General features: G+C 51.5%; 1 protein-coding gene across 1 annotated transcript in view; it reads right to left on the reverse strand.

Moving 5' to 3' along the window:
* The window catches only part of LOC132817374 (SPEG neighbor protein-like), a 37,621-nt gene extending 14,855 nt beyond the window's left edge, over positions 1 to 22,766 (reverse strand). The window contains exons 1-3 of the mRNA XM_060827789.1: positions 22,639 to 22,766; positions 17,575 to 17,693; positions 16,664 to 16,971 (exon numbers count right to left, since the gene is read on the reverse strand). Coding sequence (XP_060683772.1) covers positions 16,664 to 16,971; positions 17,575 to 17,693 — 427 coding nt within the window. The 5' untranslated portion in view covers positions 22,639 to 22,766. The remainder of the gene's footprint in view (positions 1 to 16,663; positions 16,972 to 17,574; positions 17,694 to 22,638) is intronic.
* Between the last annotated feature and the right edge of the window lie 1,875 nt (positions 22,767 to 24,641).

Here is a 24,641-nt window from a genome sequence, read left to right on the forward strand (position 1 = left end):
GGGTGATGTGACAGTGAGGGGATATGGGTGATGTGACAGTGAGGGGATATGGGGTGATGTGACAGTGAGGGGATATGAGGTTGTGTGACAGTGAGGGGATATGGGGTGATGTGACAGTGAGGGGATATGGGGTGATGTGACAGTGAGGGGATATGAGGTTGTGTGACAGTGAGGGGATATGGGGTAGTGTGACAGTGAGGGGATATGGGGTGATGTGGCAGTGATGGGATATGGGGTGATGTGACAGTGAGGGGATATGGGGTGATGTGACAGTGAGGGGATATGGGTGATGTGGCAGTGAGGGGATATGGGGTAGTGTGACAGTGAGGGGATATGGGGTGGTGTGACAGTGAGGGGATATGGGGTGATGTGACAGTGAGGGGATATGAGGTTGTGTGACAGTGAGGGGATATGGGGTAGTGTGACAGTGAGGGGATATGAGGTGGTGTGACAGTGAGGGGATATGGGGTGATGTGACAGTGGGGGGATATGGGGTGATGTGACAGTGGGGGGATATGGGGTGATGTGACAGTGAGGGGATATGGGGTGATGTGACAGTGAGGGGATATGGGGTGATGTGACAGTGAGGGGATATGGGGTGGTGTGACAGTGAGGGGATATGGGGTGATGTGACAGTGAGGGGATATGGGGTGGTGTGACAGTGAGGGGATATGGGGTGATGTGACAGTGAGGGGATATGGGGTGATGTGACAGTGAGGGGATATGGGGTGATGTGACAGTGAGGGGATATGGGGTGATGTGACAGTGAGGGGATATGGGGTAGTGTGACAGTGAGGGGATATGAGGTGGTGTGACAGTGAGGGGATATGGGGTGATGTGACAGTGGGGGGATATGGGGTGATGTGACAGTGGGGGGATATGGGGTGATGTGACAGTGAGGGGATATGGGGTGATGTGACAGTGAGGGGATATGGGGTGATGTGACAGTGAGGGGATATGGGGTGATGTGACAGTGAGGGGATATGGGGTGGTGTGACAGTGAGGGGATATGGGGTGGTGTGACAGTGAGGGGATATGGGGTGATGTGACAGTGAGGGGATATGAGGTGGTGTGACAGTGAGGGGATATGGGGTGGTGTGACAGTGATGGGATATGGGGTGGTGTGACAGTGAGGGGATATGGGGTGATGTGACAGTGAGGGGATATGGGGTGATGTGACAGTGAGGGGATATGGGATGGTGTGACAGTGAGGGGATATGGGGTGGTGTGACAGTGAGGGGATATGGGTGATGTGACAGTGAGGGGATATGGGGTGATGTGACAGTGAGGGGATATGGGGTGATGTGACAGTGAGGGGATATGGGGTGGTGTGACAGTGAGGGGATATGGGGTGGTGTGACAGTGAGGGGATATGGGGTGATGTGACAGTGATGGGATATGGGTGATGTGACAGTGAGGGGATATGGGGTGATGTGACAGTGAGGGGATATGGGGTGATGTGACAGTGATGGGATATGGGGTGGTGTGACAGTGAGGGGATATGGGGTGATGTGACAGTGAGGGGATATGGGGTGATGTGACAGTGAGGGGATATGGGGTGGTGTGACAGTGAGGGGATATGGGGTGGTGTGACAGTGAGGGGATATGGGTGATGTGACAGTGAGGGGATATGGGGTGATGTGACAGTGAGGGGATATGGGGTGATGTGACAGTGAGGGGATATGGGGTGGTGTGACAGTGAGGGGATATGGGGTGGTGTGACAGTGAGGGGATATGGGGTGATGTGACAGTGATGGGATATGGGTGATGTGACAGTGAGGGGATATGGGGTGATGTGACAGTGAGGGGATATGGGGTGATGTGACAGTGAGGGGATATGGGGTGATGTGACAGTGAGGGGATATGGGGTGATGTGACAGTGAGGGGATATGGGGTAGTGTGACAGTGAGGGGATATGGGGTGATGTGACAGTGATGGGATATGGGTGATGTGACAGTGAGGGGATATGGGGTGATGTGACAGTGAGGGGATATGGGGTGATGTGACAGTGATGGGATATGGGTGATGTGACAGTGAGGGGATATGGGGTGATGTGACAGTGATGGGATATGGGGTGGTGTGACAGTGAGGGGATATGGGGTGATGTGACAGTGAGGGGATATGGGGTGGTGTGACAGTGAGGGGATATGGGGTGATGTGACAGTGAGGGGATATGGGGTGATGTGACAGTGAGGGGATATGGGGTGATGTGACAGTGAGGGGATATGGGGTGGTGTGACAGTGAGGGGATATGGGGTGGTGTGACAGTGAGGGGATATGGGGTGATGTGACAGTGAGGGGTTATGGGTGATGTGACAGTGAGGGGATATGGGGTGATGTGGCAGTGAGGGGATATGAGGTGGTGTGACAGTGAGGGGATATGAGGTGGTGTGACAGTGAGGGGATATGGGGTGGTATGACAGTGAGGGGATATGGGTGATGTGGCAGTGAGGGGATATGGGGTGGTGTGACAGTGATGGGATATGGGTGATGTGACAGTGAGGGGATATGGGGTGATGTGACAGTGAGGGGATATGGGGTGGTGTGACAGTGAGGGGATATGGGGTGATGTGACAGTGAGGGGATATGGGGTGGTGTGACAGTGAGGGGATATGGGGTGATGTGACAGTGAGGGGATATGGGTGATGTGGCAGTGATGGGATATGGGTGATGTGACAGTGAGGGGTTATGGGGTGATGTGACAGTGAGGGGATATGGGTGATGTGGCAGTGAGGGGATATGAGGTTGTGTGACAGTGAGGGGATATGGGGTGATGTGGCAATGATGGGATATGGGGTGATGTGACAGTGAGGGGATATGGGGTGATGTGGCAGTGAGGGGATATGAGGTGGTGTGACAGTGTGGGGATATGGGGTGATGTGACAGTGAGGGGATATGAGGTGGTGTGACAGTGAGGGGATATGGGGTGATGTGACAGTGAGGGGATATGGGGTGATGTGACAGTGAGGAAATATGAGGTGGTGTGACAGTGAGGGGATATGGGGTGATGTGACAGTGAGGGGATATGAGGTGCAGTGACAGTGAGGGGATATGGGGTGATGTGACAGTCAGGGAATATGGGGTTGATGTGACAGTGAGGGGATATGAGGTCATGTGACAGTGAGGGGATATGGGGTGATGTGACAGTGAGGGGATATGGGATGATGTGACAGTGAGGGGATATGGGGTGAAGTGACAGTGTGGGGATATGGGGTGACGTGACAGTGAGGGGATATGGGGTGGTGTGACAGTGAGGGGATATGGGGTGATGTGACAGTGAGGGGATATGGGTGATGTGACAGTGAGGGGATATGGGTGATGTGAAAGTGAGGGGATATGGGTGATGTGACAGTGAGGGGATATGGGTGATGTGAAAGTGAGGGGATATGGGTGATGTGACAGTGAGGGGATATGGGGTGATGTGACAGTGAGGGGATATGGGGTGATGTGACATTGAGGGGATATGGGGTGATGTGACATTGGGGGGATATAGGGTTATGTGACAGTGAGGGGATATGGGGTGATGTGGCAGTGAGAGGGTATGGGGTGGTGTGACAGTGAGGGGATATGGGGTGGTGTGACAGGGAGGGGATATGGGGTGATGTGACAGTGAGGGGATATGGGTGATGTGACAGTGAGGGGATATGGGGTGATGTGACAGTGAGGGGATATGAGGTGGAGTGACAGTGAGGGGATATGGGGTGATGTGACAGTCAGGGAATATGGGGGTGATGTGACAGTGAGGGGATATGAGGTCATGTGACAGTGAGGGGATATGGGGTGATGTGACAGTGAGGGGATATGGATGAGGTGACAGTGAGGGCATATGGGATGATGTGACAGTGAGGGGATATGGGGTGAAGTGACAGTGTGGGGATATGGGGTGACGTGACAGTGAGGGGATATGGGGTGGTGTGACAGTGAGGGGATATGGGGTGATGTGACAGTGAGGGGATATGGGTGATGTGACAGTGATGGGATATGGGGTGATGTGACAGTGAGGGGATATGAGGTGGTGTGCCAGTGAGGGGATATGAGGTGGTGTGACAGTGAGGGGATATGGGGTGGTGTGACAGTGAGGGGATATGGGTGATGTGGCAGTGATGGGATATGGGGTGATGTGACAGTGAGGGGATATGGGTGATGTGGCAGTGATGGGATATGGGGTGATGTGACAGTGAGGGGATATGGGTGATGTGGCAGTGAGGTGATATGGGTGATGTGACAGTGAGGGGATATGGGGTGATGTGACAGTGAGGGGATATGGGGTGATGTGACAGTGAGGGGATATGGGGTGATGTGACAGTGAGGGGATGTGGGGTGATGTGACAGTGAGGGGATATGGGTGATGTGGCAGTGATGGGATATGGGGTGATGTGACAGTGAGGGGATATGGGGTGATGTGACAGTGAGGGGATATGGGGTGATGTGACAGTGAGGGGATATGGGTGATGTGGCAGTGATGGGATATGGGTGATGTGACAGTGAGGGGATATGAGGTTGTGTGACAGTGAGGGGATATGGGGTGATGTGACAGTGAGGGGATATGGGGTGATGTGACAGTGAGGGGATATGAGGTTGTGTGACAGTGAGGGGATATGGGGTGATGTGACAGTGAGGGGATATGGGGTGATGTGACAGTGAGGGGATATGAGGTTGTGTGACAGTGAGGGGATATGGGGTAGTGTGACAGTGAGGGGATATGGGGTGATGTGACAGTGAGGGGATATGGGGTGGTGTGACAGTGAGGGGATATGGGGTGGTGTGACAGTGAGGGGATATGGGGTGATGTGACAGTGAGGGGATATGGGGTGATGTGACAGTGAGGGGATATGGGTGATGTGGCAGTGAGGGGATATGGGGTGATGTGACAGTGAGGGGATATGGGGTGATGTGACAGTGAGGGGATATGGGGTGATGTGACAGTGAGGGGATATGGGGTGATGTGACAGTGAGGGGATATGGGGTGATGTGACAGTGAGGGGATATGGGTGATGTGGCAGTGATGGGATATGAGGTTGTGTGACAGTGAGGGGATATGGGGTGGTGTGACAGTGAGGGGATATGGGGTGATGTGACAGTGAGGGGATATGAGGTTGTGTGACAGTGAGGGGATATGAGGTGGTGTGACAGTGAGGGGATATGGGGTGGTGTGACAGTGAGGGGATATGGGGTGATGTGGCAGTGAGGGGATATGGGTGATGTGACAGTGAGGGGATATGGGGTGGTGTGACAGTGAGGGGATATGGGATAATGTGACAGTGAGGGGATATGGGGTGATGTGACAGTGAGGGGATATGAGGTTGTGTGACAGTGAGGGGATATGGGGTGATGTGACAGTGAGGGGATATGGGGTGATGTGACAGTGAGGGGATATGAGGTTGTGTGACAGTGAGGGGATGTGGGGTAGTGTGACAGTGAGGGGATATGGGGTGATGTGGCAGTGATGGGATATGGGGTGATGTGACAGTGAGGGGATATGGGGTGATGTGACAGTGAGGGGATATGGGTGATGTGGCAGTGAGGGGATATGGGGTAGTGTGACAGTGAGGGGATATGGGGTGGTGTGACAGTGAGGGGATATGGGGTGATGTGACAGTGAGGGGATATGAGGTTGTGTGACAGTGAGGGGATATGGGGTAGTGTGACAGTGAGGGGATATGAGGTGGTGTGACAGTGAGGGGATATGGGGTGATGTGACAGTGGGGGGATATGGGGTGATGTGACAGTGGGGGGATATGGGGTGATGTGACAGTGAGGGGATATGGGGTGATGTGACAGTGAGGGGATATGGGGTGATGTGACAGTGAGGGGATATGGGGTGGTGTGACAGTGTGGGGATATGGGGTGATGTGACAGTGAGGGGATATGGGGTGAAGTGACAGTGAGGGGATATGGGGTGATGTGACAGTGAGGGGATATGGGGTGATGTGACAGTGAGGGGATATGGGGTGGTGTGACAGTGAGGGGATATGGGGTGGTGTGACAGTGAGGGGATATGGGGTGATGTGACAGTGATGGGATATGGGTGATGTGACAGTGAGGGGATATGGGGTGGTGTGACAGTGAGGGGATATGGGGTGATGTGACAGTGAGGGGATATGGGGTGATGTGACAGTGAGGGGATATGGGGTGATGTGACAGTGAGGGGATATGGGGTGATGTGACAGTGAGGGGATATGGGGTGGTGTGACAGTGAGGGGATATGGGGTGGTGTGACAGTGAGGGGATATGGGGTGATGTGACAGTGAGGGGATATGGGGTGGTGTGACAGTGAGGGGATATGGGGTGGTGTGACAGTGAGGGGATATGGGGTGATGTGACAGTGAGGGGATATGGGGTGGTGTGACAGTGAGGGGATATGGGGTGATGTGACAGTGAGGGGATATGGGGTGATGTGACAGTGAGTGGATATGGGGTGGTGTGACAGTGAGGGGATATGGGGTGATGTGACAGTGATGGGATATGGGTGATGTGACAGTGAGGGGATATGGGGTGATGTGACAGTGAGGGGATATGGGGTGATGTGACAGTGATGGGATATGGGTGGTGTGACAGTGAGGGGATATGGGGTGATGTGACAGTGGGGGGATATGGGGTGATGTGACAGTGGGGGGATATGGGGTGATGTGACAGTGAGGGGATATGGGGTGATGTGACAGTGAGGGGATATGGGGTGGTGTGACAGTGAGGGGATATGGGGTGATGTGACAGTGAGGGGATATGGGGTGGTGTGAGAGTGAGGGGATATGGGGTGGTGTGACAGTGAGGGGATATGGGGTGATGTGACAGTGAGGGGTTATGGGTGATGTGACAGTGAGGGGATATGGGGTGATGTGGCAGTGAGGGGATATGAGGTGGTGTGACAGTGAGGGGATATGAGGTGGTGTGACAGTGAGGGGATATGGGGTGGTATGACAGTGAGGGGATATGGGTGATGTGGCAGTGAGGGGATATGGGGTGGTGTGACAGTGAGGGGATATGGGGTGATGTGGCAGTGATGGGATATGGGTGATGTGACAGTGAGGGGATATGGGGTGATGTGACAGTGAGGGGATATGGGGTGGTGTGACAGTGAGGGGATATGGGGTGATGTGACAGTGAGGGGATATGGGGTGGTGTGACAGTGATGGGATATGGGTGATGTGACAGTGAGGGGATATGGGGTGATGTGACAGTGAGGGGATATGGGGTGGTGTGACAGTGAGGGGATATGGGGTGATGTGACAGTGAGGGGATATGGGGTGATGTGACAGTGAGGGGATATGGGGTGATGTGACAGTGAGGGGATATGGGTGATGTGACAGTGAGGGGATATGGGTGATGTGACAGTGAGGGGATATGGGGTGGTGTGACAGTGAGGGGATATGGGGTGATGTGACAGTGAGGGGATATGGGGTGATGTGACAGTGAGGGGATATGGGGTGATGTGACAGTGAGGGGATATGGGTGATGTGGCAGTGATGGGATATGGGTGATGTGACAGTGAGGGGTTATGGGTGATGTGGCAGTGATGGGATATGGGTAATGTGACAGTGAGGGGATATGGGGTGATGTGACAGTGAGGGGATATGGGGTGGTGTGACAGTGAGGGGATATGGGGTGATGTGACAGTGAGGGGATATGGGGTGATGTGACAGTGAGGGGATATGGGGTGATGTGACAGTGAGGGGATATGGGTGATGTGGCAGTGATGGGATATGGGTGATGTGACAGTGAGGGGATATGGGGTGGTGTGACAGTGAGGGGATATGGGTGATGTGGCAGTGATGGGATATGGGTGATGTGACAGTGAGGGGATATGGGGTGGTGTGACAGTGAGGGGATATGGGGTGATGTGACAGTGAGGGGATATGGGGTGGTGTGACAGTGAGGGGATATGGGGTGATGTGACAGTGAGGGGATATGGGGTGGTGTGGCAGTGAGGGGATATGGGGTGATGTGACAGTGAGGGGATATGGGGTGGTGTGACAGTGAGGGGATATGGGGTGGTGTGACAGTGAGGGGATATGGGGTGATGTGGCAGTGAGGGGATATGGGTGATGTGGCAGTGAGGGGATATGGGGTGATGTGGCAGTGAGGGGATATGGGGTGATGTGGCAGTGAGGGGATATGGGTGATGTGGCAGTGAGGGGATATGGGGTGATGTGACAGTGATGGGATTTGGGGTGATGTGACAGTGAGGGGATATGGGGTGATGTGACAGTGAGGGGATATGGGGTGATGTGACAGTGAGGGGATATGGGTGATGTGACAGTGAGGGGATATGGGGTGATGTGACAGTGAGGGGATATGGGGTGGTGTGACAGTGAGGGGATATGGGGTGATGTGACAGTGAGGGGATATGGGGTGGTGTGACAGTGAGGGGATATGGGGTGGTGTGACAGTGAGGGGATATGGGGTGATGTGACAGTGAGGGGATATGGGGTGGTGTCACTGGGGAATGCACTGGGTGCTGTTTCTGATGGAAACACTTGGAGCTCAGCTCTGGGTGAAGTAGGTTGTGAGAACCCGAACGGGTGGCCAATGAGGGATCATACGGTATAGGAACCAAAATAGGCCATTCAGTCCATCGAGTCTGCTTCACTGTTCCATCATGGCCAATCTGATCATCCTCAACTCTACCTTCCTGCCTTTTACCATCAGGGGTTTCTTTGGGAATAGTGACCACAATGCTGTAAGTTTTAGAATGCTCATAGATAAAGATGAGAGTGGTCCTAAGGGAAGAGTACTAAACTGGGCCATGGCCAATTATATCAAAATTAGGCAGGAGCTGGGAAATGTGGATTGGACACAGCTAATTAAAGGGAAGTCCACATTTAATATGTGGGAGGCTTTCAAAGATAGGTTAAAGGTCGTGCAGGATCAGCATTACCCCTTGAAAGCAAAGGATAGGAAAGGCAAGATTTGTGAACCGTGGATGACAGGAGAAATTGTACGACTTGCCAAGAGGAAAAGGGAAGCGTACATAAGGTCTAGGCAGCTAAGAACAGAACGGGCCCTGAAGGAATATCGGGAGGGTAGGACCAGTCTTAAACAAAGAATCAAGCGGGCTAAAAGGGGTCATGAAATAGCTTTAGTGAGCAGAATTAAGGAGAATCCCAAAGCATTTTATTCTTATATAAGAAGCAAGCAGGTAACTAGAGGAAGGGTTGGTCCACTAAAGGATAATGAAGGAAGGCTGTGTGACGAACCTGAGAGAATGGATGAGATTCTGAATGATTATTTTGCATCAGTGTTCACTGAGGAGAGGGACATGATGAATGTTGAGATTAGTGATAGAAGTTTGTTTACTCTGGATCACGTTGACATAAGTAGGGAAGAAGTGTTGGGTAGGTTAGAGGTTATTAAGGTAGACAAATCCGCAGGACCGGATGGGATCTATCCCAGGTTGGTGAGGGAGGTGAGAGAGGAAATAGCTGGGGCCCTGACAGATATCTTTGTGGCATTCTTAAATACAAGTGAGGCGCCGGAGGACTGTAGGGTTGCTCATGTCGTCCCCTGTACAAGAAGGGTAGTAGGGATATTCTGGGTAACTACAGACCAGTGAGCCTGACGTCAGTGGTGGGAAAGTTGCTGGAGAAGATACTGAGGGATAAAATCTATTTATATTTAGAAAAGAATGGGTTTATCAGTGATAGGCAACATGGTTTTATGCGGGAGAGATCATGCCTTACCAACCTGATAGAGTTCTTTGAGGAAGTGACCAAGTTGATAGATGAAGGGCTGTTGATGTCATATACATGGACTTTAGTAAGGCATTTGATAAAGGTCCCCATTGTAGACTAATAGAGAATGTGAAGTCACGTGGTGTGCAGGGTGTTCTAGCGAGGTGGATAAAGAACTGGTTGAGCAACAGGAGACAGAGAGTAGTAGTTGAAGGGAGTTTCTTGAAATGGAGAAAGGTGCCCAGTGGTGTTCCACAGGGGTCAGTGCTAGAGCCACTGTTATTTGTAACATACATAGATGATCCGGAAGAGGGCACTGTTGGTATGATCAGCAAGTTTGCAGATGACACGAAGATTGTTGGAGTAGCAGAAAGCATAAGGGACTGTCAGAGATTACAGGAGGGTATAGATAGACTGGAGAGGTGGGTGGAAAAGTGGCAGATGGAGTTCAATCCAGACAAATGTGAGGTGATGCATTTTGGGAAGTCTAATTCTGGAGTGAATTATATAGTAAAGGGAGGAGCGTTGGAAAAAGTTGATGAGCAGAGAGATCTGGGAGTGTAGGCCCATTGTATCCTGAAGGTTGCTGCACAGGTGGATAGAATGGTCAAGAAGGCATATAGTATGCTTGCCTTCATTGGACGGGATTTTGAGTATAAGAGCTGGCAGGTCATGTTAACATTGTACACGACATTGGTTCGGCCGCATTTAGAATATTATGTACAGTTCTGGTCGCCACATTACCAAAAGGATGTGGACGCTTTGGAGAGGGTGCAGAGAAGGTTTGCAAGGATGTTGCCTGGTATGGAAGGTGCTAGCTATGAAGAGAGGTTGAGTAGGTTAGGTTTATTTTCACTAGTAAAAAGGAGATTGAGGGGGAACCTGATTGAGGTTAATAAAATCATGGAGTGTATAGACAGGGTAGACAGAGACAAGCTTTATTCCCAGGGTGAAGGATTCAATAACGAGAGGTCACGCTTTCAAGGTGAGAGGTGGAAAGTTTAAGGGGGATACACGCGGTAAGTACTTCACACAGAGGAGGGTGGGTGTCTGGAACGCGATGCCAGCAGAGGTGGTAGAGGCAGGCATGGTAGATTCATTTAAGATGTGTGTGGACAGATGCATGAGTAGGTGGGGAGCAGAGGGATACAGATGTTAGGAATTGGGCGACAGGTTTAGACAGTACATTTGGATCGGCTCAGGCTTGGAGGGCCAAAGGGCCTGTTCCTGGGCTGTAAATTTTCTTTGTTTTTGTTCTCTTTGTATAACCCATGATTCCCCTTCCTGATTAAACATCTGTCCATCACATCCTTAAATCTGTTCAGTGACCCAGCCTCGACAGCCCTCTGTGGTAAGGAATTCCACAGATTCACTCCCCTCTGAGAGAAGAAATTCCTCCTCATCTCTGTCTTCAATGGGTGCCCCCTTACTCTGAGATGATGCCCCTCTGTTTCTAGTCTGTCCCGTAGGGGAAACAGGCTCTCCACACCTCCCCTCTCAAGGCCCGTCAGAATTGTTGAAGTTTCAATCAGGTCATCTCTCATCTTCTATATTCCAAGAGTAAAGGGCCAACCTCCTCAACCTCTCCCCATCAGACAGTCCACCTATAGCCAAGAGCTCCTTCTCTGGACTGTCCCCAATGTCAGTTTATCTTTCCCTAGATACAGGGCCCAGAACTGTTCACTGTGTTCCAGCTGGGGTCTGACTCGGGCCTGGTATAGTTTTAGCAAAACTGCCCTCTTTTTGTACCTCACTCCATCAGAAATAAATTCTGTCTGCTTTCCCATTACTGACGGAACTTGGAGGCTAGCGTTTTGTGAGTTCTACATGAGGATTCCCGAATCCCTCAGTTCTGTAGCTCCCTGCCATGTTTGCCACATACTCAGTATCTTTCAGGAGGTGGGTGGGTGTTGGGGGGTGGGAGGGGATTGTGGAGGCAGTGGATTCGGGTGATGAGGGAGGGGGAGGGGGTGCTTCTGTTTGGAGTTTGCCCTGAGACATTGCCAAGGTCGGGGGGAGCATGAGGAGGTGGGGTTGGTCTCCAGCGATGGTTCTGGGGTCTCTATCACCTAAAGGAGTTCAGGAGGTAGAGGAAGGGAGGCACAATACGCCAGGGACATCGGAGTGGTGGGAAGGGAAGGACTCCTACAGTTTGAGGAGAGAATGAGGTCAGGAGTGAGGGGGGAAGGGGAGTGAGGGAGGGGAGTGAGGAAGGGGAACGAGGGAGGGGAGTGAGGGAGAGGAACGAGGGAGGGGAGGGAAGGAGGGGAGTAAGGGAGAAGAGTAAGGGAGGGTAGGGAGGAGGGGAGTGGGTAGGGAGGGTAGGGAGGGAGGGGAGTGGGTAGGGAGGGTAGGGAGGGAGGGGAGTGGGGGAGGGCAGGGAGGGAGGAGAGTGAGGGAGGTTGGGGAAAGAGAGTGAGGGAGGTTGGGGAGGGGAGTGAGGGAGGGTAGGGAAGGAGAGGAGTAAGGGAGAAGAGTGAGGGAGGGTAGGGAGGGGAGTGGGGGAGGGTAGGGAGGGAGGAGAGTGAGGGAGGTTGGGGGAGGGGAATGAGGCAGGGTAGGGAGGGAGGGGAGTGGGGGAGGGTAGGGAGGGAGGAGATTGAGGGAGGAGAGTGAAGGAAGTTGGGGAGGGGAGTGAGGAAGGAGTGTGAGGGAGAAGAGTGAGGGAGGTTGGGGGAGGGGAGTGAAGGAGGGTAGGGAGGCAGGGTGTGAGGCAGAGTAGGGAGGGAAGGAAGTAAGAGAGAAGAGTGAGGGAGGGTAGGGAGGGAGGAGAGTGAGTGAGGGTAGGGAGGGAGGGGAGTCAGGGAGGGTAGGGAGGGAGGAGAGTGAGGGAGGAGAGTGAGGGAGGGGAGTGAGGGAGGGTAGGAAAGGAGGGGAGTAAGGGAGAAAAGTGAGAGAGGGGAGTGGGGGAGGGTAGGGATGGAGGGGAGTGGGGGAGGGTAGGGATGGAGGGGAGTGGGGGAGGGTAGGGAGGGAGGAGAGTGAGGGAGGGTAAGAAAGGAGGGGAGTAAGGGGGAAGAGTGAGGGAGGGCAGTGGGGGAGGGTAGGGAGGGTAGGGATGGAGGGGAGTGGGGAGGGGAGTGAGGGAGGAGAGTGAGGGACGGTAGAGAAGGAGGGGAGGGAAGGAGGGGAGTGAAGAAGAGGAGTGAAAAGGGTAGGGAGGGAGGGGAGTGAGGGAGGGTAGGGAGGGAGGAGAGTGAGGGAGGTTGGGGGAGGGTAGGGAAGTAGGGGAGTAAGGGAGAAGAGTGAGGGAGGGTAGGGAGGGATGGGAATGAGGGAGGGAAGGGAGGAGAGGGAGGGAGGAGAGTGAGGGAAGTTGGGGGAGGGGAGTAAGGGAGAAGAGTGAGGGAGGAGAATGAGGGAGGAGAGTCAGGGAGGGTAGGGAGGGAGGAGAGTGAGGGAGGAGGGTGTTGGAGGTTGGGGGAGGTGAGTGAGGGAGGAGAGTGAGGGAGGGTAGGGAAGGAGGGGAGTGAAGAAGGGGAGTGAAGAGGGTAGGGAGGGAGGAGAGTGAAGGAGGTTGGGGGAGGAGAGTTAGGGAAGAGAGTGATGGAGGGTAGGGAAGGATGGGAGTAAGGGAGGAGGGAGGGAGGAGAGTGGGGAGGGTTGAGAGGGAGGAGAGTGAAGGAGGTTGGGGGGAGTGAGGGAGGAGTGTGAGGGAGGAGAGTAAGGGGGGTAGGGAAGGAGGGGAGTGAAGGAGGGGAGTGAAGAGGGGAGGGAGGGGAGAGAGGGGAGTAAGGGAGAAGAATGAGGGAGGGTAGAGAGCGAAGGAGGGGAGGGGGAGTGAGTCAGGGTAGGGAGGGGAGGGAGGGAGTGGAGGAAGGCTGGGGAGTGAGGGGTATTAGTAAGGGTGAGAGTGAGGAAAGGTAGGGAGAGAGGGTAGGGAGGGAAGGGGGTTTGGGTGGGTAATGAGTGAGGAGAGTGAGGATGGGGAGTGAGGGAGGGGAGTGAGGGAGGGTAAGGATCTAAAGTCTGGATCTAGGCTGTTGTCAGGAGCAACCATTTAATACATGCCCTTAATAACAACAAAATGGTGTCTTAATGCAAGTAACATAAAGTAACAAAACAAAATGGCTCCTAGGCAGCAAATGCACAATTCTGGTTAAGATGGCTTTTAACCCTGCTAAAAGCTACATAGAACATAGAACATAGAACATAGAAAAATACAGCGCAGTACAGGCCCTTCGGCCCTCGATGTTGCGCCGACCAAAGTCTACCTAACCTACACTAGCCCAATAACCTCCATATGCTTATCCAATGCCCGCTTAAATGACCATAAAGAGGGAGAGTCCACCACTGCTACTGGCAGGGCATTCCATGAACTCACAACCCGCTGTGTAAAGAATCTACCCCTAACATCTGTCCTATACCTACCATCCCTTAATTTAAAGCTGTGTCCCCTAGTAACAGCTGACTCCATTAACAGAAAAAGGTTCTCAGTGTCTACCCTATCTAAACCCCTAATCATCTTATACACCTCTATCAAATCTCCCCTAAACCTTCTTTTCTCCAATGAGAACAGCCCCAAGTGCCTCAGCCTTTCCTCATACGATCTTCCTACCATACCAGGCAACATCCTGGTAAACCTCCTCTGCACTCGTTCCAATGGCTCCACATCCTTCCTATAGTATGGCGACCAAAACTGCACACAATACTCCACATAAGGCAGCACCAGAGTCTTATACAACTGCAACATGACCTCAGGACTCTGGAACTCAATTCCTCTACCAATAAAGCCCAGTACACCATATGCCTTCTTCACAGCACTATTTACCTGGGTGGCAACTTTCAGAGATCTGTGTACATGGACACCAAGATCCCTCTGCTCATCCACACTACCAAGTAGCCTACCATTAGCCCAGTAATCCATCTTCTTGTTACTCCTACCAAAGTGAATGACTTTACACTTAGCTACATTGAACTCCATTTGCCACTTTTCTGCCCAGCTCTGCAACTTATCTATATCCCGCTGTAACCTGCCACATCCTTCTTCGCTGTCCACAACTCCACCGACTTTCGTGTCATCCGCAAACTTGCTCACCCAGCTTTCAAGCCCCTCCTCTAGATCATTTACATTCCTGAACAAAAGATTAGCAGACAATGCTTCCTTCACAGTATGGAATTAACGAAGCTAGATAGGACATTACTAACCATCATCACTAACCTTGGAGACACAGATGCCGAGGGATAAAATGTGCAAAACAAAGTCAGTTCCCAGGAAATCTCATTGGCTTAACCTTATGTCGACAATGTCATTTTATTACATTTTATTGGATTTGCTCAGTAATTAAGGCTGTATTATTCCTTTAGAACCAAATAAAAATTGTTTTTGTTTTAAGCCATTTGCACAGTTTCTCCAAGGAACACAAAAGCGTTTACCCTCTGTGTTACTGAACAACCTGAGCTCAGCCGTGATAAAAAAGTGGGAAATCTTGCAGAACCAGAGCGAATTGCGAGTGTTTATTGGACCGATCGCGGAACCGAGAGACTCCTCCCATGGGTCAAGATCTTCAAGGGTTGGGAGGGAGAAGAATGAGGGAGGGTAGGGAGGGATGGGAGTGAGGGAGAAGAGTGAGGAAGGGTAGGAAGGGATGGGAGTGAGGGAGAAGAGTGAGGGAGGGATGGGAATGAGGGAGGGTACGGAGGGAGGGGAGTGAAGAAGGGTACGGAGGAAAGAGTGACAGAGGGTACGGCGATAGGGGAGTGAGGGAGGGAGGAGAGTGAGGGAGGGGAGTGAGGGAGGGGAGTGAGGGAGGGGAGTGAGAGGGGGTAGGGAGAAAAGTTAGGGAGGGAGGAGAGTAAGGGAGTAGAGTGAGGGAGGGTAGTGAGGGAGGGTAGTGAAAGAGGAGAGTGAGGGAGGGGAGTGAGATTGGGGAATGAGGGAGGGGAGTGAGGGAGGACAGTGAGGGTTGGGAGTAAGGTTAGAGTATGAGAGAGAGTAGTGAGTGTGGAGTATGGAAGAGGGAGTGAGGGTGAAATGTTAGGGATGGTGGAGAGGGAGGGGCTTGAAGGTGGAGTTAGAGGAAGGGAGTGAGGGTGAGGTGGGGGGGGAGTGAGCTGGAGTGTTGGGGAGGGGAACAAATGTAGGGTGTGGAGGAGGGGAGCAAGGGTGTGGCATTGGGGAGGGGAGTGAAGGGGAGGGGAGTGAAGGTGGGGGCTGAGGCAGGGAAGTGAGGGTGAGATGGGGAGGGGAGCAAGGGTAGGGTATGCAGAAGGGGAGTGAGAGTGAGAAGTGCAGGAGGTGAGTTAGGGTGGGGTGTGGGGGAGAGGAATGAGGGTGGGTGAGTGGGGGAGGAGAGTGTACGTGTGTTGTGGGGTGGGGGAGTGAGGGTGTGGTTTGTGGAATGACTGAGGGTGGATATGGGGGAAGTGATTGAAGGTAGGTTGTGAGGGATGAGAGGGAGAGTGGAATGTGGGGGAGGGGAGTGAGGGATGGGTTAGGGAGACAAGTGGAGTCTGATTTGTTGAGGTCAGTGCATGAAGGAACAGCCCTCAGTGAGGTAACAGTCATGTGTCCACTGTCCAACCAATCAGAACCATTTTTACTCCTGTAGTAGAAATTGTTGTTCTCTTGGGGATTTGGTATTCTTGTGATTGTGTCCTGCCTCCAGTCGCCTCGGGCTCCAATCCACCAATCAGATCATGGAAGGAGCTGGGTGGGAAAAGTTCAAAGGGCTTTTAGATGTGATTGGCCAAGATTGTGATAGGTTAAAGTGAGCTTTGGGAACACACACATGGGAACTCGGAGGAATCTTATGGGATTAGGTAGAATGTGGTGTGATCTGTTGGAATCTGGTGGGGCCTGGGAATCTGGTGGAGCCTGGTGGAGTCTGTTGGGGCCTGGTGGGATCTGGTGGGGCCTGGTGGAGTCTGGTGGGATCTGGTGGAGTCTGGTGGGGCCTGGTGGAGTCTGGTGGGGCCTGGTGGGGCCTGGTGGGATCTGGTGGGGCCTGGTGGAGTCTGGTGGAGCCTGGTGGAGTCTGGTGGGATGTCTTTACCTTCGATGATGATCTTTGCCGAGTCGAAGGCTTCTCCGAAGGTATTGCTGATGGAGATGGTGTATTTTCCCAGATCAGAGAGTGTCCCATCCCTAACCACCAACGCTACGACATCAGGGTCCTCAAACACATAGCGGTACTTGGGCCCATCCTTCAGCTCCTGCCCGTCCTTGAACCAGCGGATGAGGGGGTCAGGGAAGGCACTGACCCTGCAATCCAGCCTCGCAGCACTGCCCTCGATCAGCACCACATCCTTCAGCTCTTTCAGGATCCTCGGTGGGCCCTTCTCCCGCAGCTCCTGCCGGGACCTGGACAGGACGGGAAGGCAGGATGAAGGGAGGACATTATCGAATAACCAATCACCGTGCCTGTTTACAGCTAGGTGGGCTGGTCAAATTATCCCCGAGGGAGGTACACTCTGACCCCTGAGGGAGTTACACGCTGAACCTCCCCCAGGGAATTACAGAGTGACCCCTGAGAGGATTAACACTGACCGGGATCTGCCGCAGTGGCTGAGCTTGCGCTTGCCCCTCACCCTTTGCCCATGCCCTCTGACCCCCGCCCCATGCCCCCTGCCCAATGCCCCCTGCCCCTTGCCCCCGCCCCCTCCCCTGCCCCCTGCCCACTGCCCTGCCCCATGCCCCGTCCCATGCCCCCTGCTCTATGCCCCCTGCCCTTCCCCGCCCCCACTCCCTGCCCCATGCCCTGTCCCATGCCCCCTGCCCCCCCACCCCATACCCCTGTCCCATGCCCCATGACCTGCCCCTCTGCTCCATGCCCCCTGCCCCCTCCCCTGCCCTGCCACATGCCCCCTGCTCCCTGACCTGCCCCAGGGCCCCTGCCCCATGCCCCCTGCCCCCTCACCTGCCCCATGCTGCCTGCCCCCTGCCTCCTCACCCCCTGCCCCTTACCTGTGCCCTCGGTACGAGGCCTGGATTTTAATGGCTGCATCTTGAACTTTGGGATCGTTGATGTCGATGGTGCATCCTGGGGGGGGCGCAGCTTTCTTTGCAGGCGCAGCCTTCGACATCTGCCAACAACAACAACAACAACTGACTGGTGCCTGGCACTAAGGATTGACCACAACACTGCCTGCTCCTTCCCCATCATATCCCTACACCCTCTGGGAGGAGCAGGGAAGGGGGGTGATGGACGTGGTGCGGTCAGTATAAAGATGAAACAGGAGAGAAAGTCTTCCACCCAGCGAGGAATCCCACTGACACTGGTTCAAATCCCACCGCAGGAACATCGGGAACGTTACCTCAGTTACTTCAATCAAACCAGAATAAAAAGCTCCTCTCAGGACCAGTCACTGTGGAACTCCCTGATTTATCTTAAAACCAAGATATCAGTCTCACTCAGCGAATCACAGGTGGGTATAGTACTGAAAGAGGCCATTCAGCCACCATGCCAATGCTAGAATAGCTCACTGCCATTAGCTCTGGCTCCAGGATTTATCCCCCTCCTACATCTTCCCTGCTTCCAAGACACTCCTGATGATCTGACAGACTCCAATCCCTAAGGAAGCAGCAATGGGGAAGACAGAGAGTGTTTCAGGTGTTGGATAGGGAATACAACGCTCTCCATAACAAACCATCACAACCTGAAAGCAGAGTCACACCAGACTCTAACCGTTAAGTCTGTTTCTTTCTTTCCGCAGATGCTACAAGACCTGCTGAGTTTCTCCAGCACTGTCTGTTCCTGTCCCACAACTGGAACCCAATGTGAGGATGGTAACAACTCTCCCTTTCAGTAAGTGATGGGACCACCCTCTCCAAGTGGCTCTCGGTGTTCCACATGACAGGAAGCTGGAACATCCAAGCCAGGAACAGGAGGAGGCCATTCAGCCCCTTGAATGTGCTCCACCAATCGACAAGATCACAGCCAAACAAATGATGGCCAGGGCCCTCCGTCTCACTTATCCCTGATAACCTTTGACCCCCTTCCTAATCAGGGATCTAGCTTCAGTGAATCTCCCCCCACTATTTTCTGGAGATGATAATTCCATGGACTAATGACCGTCTGAGAAAAAATAAATTCTCCTCATCTCTGTCTGAAACGAGAAGCTCCCTATTTGTGAACGGTGACCCCTTCTTCAAATCTCTCCCAAGAGGGGAAAACAAGCTCTCCATACCTACCCCTTCAATAAAATCACCTCTCGTTCTCCCAAATGCCAATGAGGATAGGCCCAACCTCCTTACCCTGCCTTGTGTGACAGCCCCATCATCCCAGGAATCGGCCAAGTGAACCTCCTCAAAGTTGACTCCACTACACACTCCACTACACACATGTCCCTCCTTTGATCAGGCGCCCCACAATGCACACAGTCCTCCAGCTCAGTTCTCAGCTACACCCAGCCCAGTCGCAGCAAGATTTCCTTTTCTTAATACTTCACCTCTTTGATATAATCACAGAATTGTCATTGCTTAAAAGGAGGCCATTCGGCCCATTGCACCTGCATCAGCTCTTCAAACAAAACATCGTTACTTTGTGCCATTCTCCTGCTTTTCCTTCGGCCCTCACACTCTATTCCTCTCCCATTTCTAGGTACAGGATAACCTTACATTTGTCTTCCTCATCACTCCCTGTACCTGCAGTAAGCCATTTGTGATTCATGTACAGGGATACCCAGATCCCTCTGTACCTATCTCCGTTTGCGTGGGTTTCCTTCGGGTGCTCCGGTTTCCTCCCACAATCCAAAACTGTGCAGGTTAGGTGAATTGGCCGTGCTAAATTGCCCATAGTGTTAGTGGTAAATGGAGGGGAATGGGTCTGGGTGGTTGCACTTCGGCAGGTCGGTGTGGATTGTTGGGCCGAGGGCCTGTTTCCACACTGTAAGTAATCTAATCTAATCCAAAAAAAAGTTTGTGATTCATGTACAGTGATACCCAGATCCCTCTGTACCTCTGTTCTGCAATCTCTCTCCATTTCAATAACACTTTGCATTTTGACGTTTCCTGCTAAAATGCATCACCTTGCATTTTCACACATTTGAAATGCCAATTCTTTCATTTAACCTGTTGATGTCTCTTTGCAGACTCGTGAAATCGCCCTCAGAGCTTGCTTTTCTGTCCACCTTTGCGTCTTTAGAAACTTTAGTGACAATGAAAAGCTGCTGCCCCTGGTCCCAATCTTTCGGATGGAGTTGAGGTCCCAGCACCAGTACGGGCTGTATTCCACTGGTTAGTTTGTTAACTTGACTTAAATTGACTCAAACTTTGCACAATGCTCTTTAGCTGATCTTCTATGCATGTTAATATATCACCATTATTTTGTTTTCTTGTAGTAACCTTTTATGTGACACCTTATTAAATACCCTTTTGCTAATCTAAATATACCACAGTTACTGGTTCCTCTTGACTCACCCACCTTGTTATATCTTGATAAGCTCTTTACATTAGTTGAGCACAACTTACCTTTCACAAACAAATTGCGTTATGATTTTCTAAATGTCCTGTTACTACATCTTTATTAATGGATTCCAGTATTTTCCCAGTGACAGAGTCTAAGCTCAAAGTCACACAACAGCAGAGACTCTCCCTGACGATGTGACCTAGTCATGGTAACGAAACATCTGAAAACAAACCTTCCGGCTCACTGAGCACACTTACATCCATATCATCAACCTGAGCTACAAATCATCTCAAAAATCCCTACCAGTACATAAGATCATGGGAGGCATGGATAGGGTGAATGCGCTCAGTCCTTTTTTTCCCAGGATTGAGGAATCAAGGACTAGAGGGCATCAGGTTAAGGTTAGAGGGGAAAGAATAAAAGGGAACCTGAGGGGCAACTGTTTTACCCAGAGGGTGATACGCATATGGAATGAGCTGCCAGTGGAAGTGGTTGAGGCGGGTACATTAGCGACATTTAAAAGGCATTTGGACAAATACAAGAATAGGAAAGGATTAGAAGGATATGGGCCAAGTGCAGGGAAATGGGGTTAGTGTGGATGGGTATTTTGGTCGGCATGGACCAGTTTGGGTCAAAGGGCCTGTCTCTGTGCTGTAGGACTCTGTGACTCTGTGACCAGGTTATAGTCCAACAGGTTTATTTGGATCTTGGGTTCATGTCACATTACAGGTGATCACCATTGCACTACACACACACACAGATATTCCTATACACACACACACACACTCTCACATACACACAGACACAGGTACACACAGATGCACACACAGACACCCACACACACCCTTATAGACACATACACTCCCACACTCACACAGGCACCCCCTCACAGACTTAAGACACTCTGCACTCACTACAGACACACACACACACACACACACACACACACACACACACACACACACACACACACACACACACACACTCTCACACTCACAACCCCCACCCCAGACAGACACACGCACAGACAGACAAAGATCCACATGCACACATATATTTTGTGGGGTGAATTTGTACTTGCAGGGTTACATTGTACTTTGCTCAAAAACTGCATACTTTCATGTAGAACTCTGAGCTCAAAAACTGCATGAATTTATGTTATCTCACTTTTTAGATTAGAATCAATCTAAACATCAGGCCATAGACAGAGAACACAGGGGACTAACACCTTCAACATATTGTCTAGCTATCACCATTGTTAACAGCTAACCCGAGAATGCAACTTTTAAAAAAAGGGTTTTGGGATTTATACATGAAAGAAGTGAAACGATCACTGTATTCTAACAGATGAAAGGCTTAACAGACAATCAATTTTTCAATGTATAATTTCAGTTACATCACACTGCTAATTTTTGCTATAAATTCTGTGTTACGATCAAGCCCTCCACAGTCACCTGATGAAGGAGCGTCGCTCCGAAAGCTACTGTGCTTCCAATTAAACCTATTGGACTATAACCTGGTTTTTAGGTTTATTTGAAATCACAAGCGTAGCCCCTTCATCACCGACTCTAACCTGGAGTTGGACAATAATCTGGAGTTGGACTCTAACCTGGTGTTGGACGCTAACCTGGTGTTGGACAATAACCTGGAGTTGGACTCTAACCTGGAGTTGGACTCTAACCTGGTGTTGGACTCTAACCTGGTGTTGGACTCTAACCTGGTGTTGGACGCTAACCTGGTGTTGGACAATAACCTGGTGTTGGACGCTAACCTGGAGTTGGACTCTAACCTGGTGTTGGACGCTAACCTGGAGTTGGACTCTAACCTGGAGTTGGACTCTAACCTGGTGTTGGACTCTAACCTGGTGTTGGACAATAACCTGGTGTTGGACGCTAACCTGGAGTTGGACAATAACCTGGTGTTGGACAATAACCTGGTGTTGGACGCTAACCTAGTATTATGTGACTTCTGACCTTGTCCAACTCCAATCGAACACAGGCACCATCACATCAGAGTTTAGACTGACTGCTTTGAAGTTGCCCATTTTCACTCTCCCTCCTTTCTTGAACTGAGATGTTACATTTATGCTTTTCCAACTCCTGAGACCCTTCCAGAATCCAGGGAGCTTTGGGAAGATTCCAGTCAACGTAACCACTCCCAGGCTGGAGGCCATCAGCTGGAGAGGAAATTGCCAGCCTTTACTCTCATTCGTTCTCCCAGAACTTTCTCTCCACACATCGGGAACAGTTTAAGTTTCCCTTTTGTTTTGTTTTCCTGATTTCTCCCCGATCCTGGGAATCCTTGATGTGCTGCTACCCATTAAAGTACCACAGCTGGATTGTTCATGGAAGTCCAGGTGGTAACAGAGAGCAATGTGGAGAGGATCCCTCACCCTTCCTCACTGATTGCAGTGGGAACAGACAAAGTTCTCTATCCCTAAGGAACAAGCAATTTACACGTGTGACATCCCACTGCCTCCTCACAGCCTGGCAGGTTGCTGACGTTAACTTATCGCCAGGCTAGACCTGATTCCCCCTTCCCACACACCACCCCACCCCTCAGTAAATACTACACAATGGTGGCTTTGGGTTGGTGGAGAGAATTTCCATTCTGTCACTTACCCTGGTGAATCACTGAGTCCTCCCTCAGGCAGCCACTTCCTCCTTCTTAGTTATTAGAAAGGAGAATATTTTATATTCTTGAAAAGTAGCAGCGAGACTGACAACCGATTGAGAAAGGGAGCGGTCACCTTATAAACCCGTGTTGGGCTGGGGGAGGATGTGGGCGGGGAGAGGGACAGTGTGGGAGGGGGGAACAGAGGGAGGTAGAGCCAGAGAGTGATTGCCCTCCCCTTCCACATTCCTAAACAGCAATTAACCTTCTTTGGAGCAGGTCTTGTGCACCTTGAGCACTCATATTGTGAACTCCCCACTGACTTACAGCCAGATCTTTCTCATCCCTTATATAGTGCTCAGTCTGGGGGTCTCGCGGGGGACCTTGGGCCTAAATGTGGAATCCGTGCTGTGTAATCAAATAACTGAGGAGCGCTTAATTAATACGGAGAGAAACTTAAAATGTCCCCAGTGACATCGCAACAGCTGGTTAATGGTCTCATAGCACCGTAACACGGCTGATATTACAGTTAGAGACCCTGCCTGTGTCTTACAGCATCAAAGCCTGAAGTGGAGATGTTTGCTGATCATTACAAGTGGCAAGTAACATCAACGCCACATAAATGCCAGGCAATGACCATCTCCTTACGAGATAATCTAACCACTGCCCCTTGACCCTTAATTCTTGAGGAATCAAGGGCTACAGGGAGAACGCTGGTAAGTGGAGTTGAAATGCCCATCAGCCATGATTGAATGGCAGAGTGGACTCGATGGGCCGAATGGCCTTACTTCCACTCCTATGTCTTATGCTCTTGACATTCAATGGTGTTACCATCCCTGAATCCCCCACTATCAATATCCTGGGAGCTACCATTGACCAGAAACTCAACTGGACTCACCATATAAATGCATTGGTTACAACAGCAGATCAGAAGCTGGGAATACTGCAGCAAGTAACTCATTTCCTATCTCCCCAAAGCCTGTCCACCATCTGCAAGGTACAAATCCGGAGTGTGATAGAATACTCCCCACTTGCCCTGGATGGGGGCAGCTCCAACAACACTCAAGAAGCTCAACGTCACCCAGGACAAAGTAACCGCTTGATTGGCCCCACACCCACAAACATCCACTCCCTCCATCACTGACACTCAGTCGTAGCAGTGTGTAACATTTACAGGATGCACTGAAGAAATTCACCAAAGTTCCTCAGTGATCACCTTCCAAACCCACAACCACCTCCGTCTATAAGGTCAAGAGCAGCAGTTACACAGGAACACCACCCTCTGCAAATTCTCCTCCAAGCCCCTCACCATGCTGACTTGGAACTATATCGCTGTACCTTCAGTGTCACTGGGTCAGAATCCTGGAATTCCTTTCTGAAAGTCTTACCTGCTCTCGTGGTGGTTAATCAGTGGAAATATTACTGTGGGTGACTTGGTGATGGAGGAAGAGAACAAGAACAATGAACACTACAGCACACAAACAGGCCCTTTGGTCCTCCCAGCCTGCACCCACACATTTTGCTCTTCCATACCAAAACTGACTAGCTCATTCCTGATGTAGGGCTGTTGACGGAAACATCGATTCTCCTGCTTCTCAGATGCTGCCTGACCTGCTGTGCTTTTCCAGCACCAAACTCTCCACTCTTTAAAACATCCCTCCACTCTGCACCTTGAATCTGCGTCCCCTGGTGTTTGACCCCTCTACCCTGGGAAAAAGCCTATCCAGCCTTTTCAAAGCTAAAATCCCCCAGAAGAGGCAACATCCTGGTTAACCTTTTCTGTACCCTCTCCATAGCATCCACATCCTTCTGATAGTGTGGTGACCAGAACTGTACACAATATTCCAAGTGTGGCCTCACTAAAGTTCTAGAAAGCTGCAGCAATACTAGTCTATCCCTATACTCAATGCCCCTGCCAATGAAGGTAAGCATGCCATAGACCTTTTTACTACCTTACCTACCTGTGCTGCCCCCTTCAGTGATCTGTGAACCTGCAGACCCAGATCTCTCT

The sequence above is a fragment of the Hemiscyllium ocellatum genome, chromosome 7, assembly GCF_020745735.1.
Source record: "Hemiscyllium ocellatum isolate sHemOce1 chromosome 7, sHemOce1.pat.X.cur, whole genome shotgun sequence".
Taxonomy (NCBI): Eukaryota; Metazoa; Chordata; class Chondrichthyes; order Orectolobiformes; family Hemiscylliidae; genus Hemiscyllium; species Hemiscyllium ocellatum.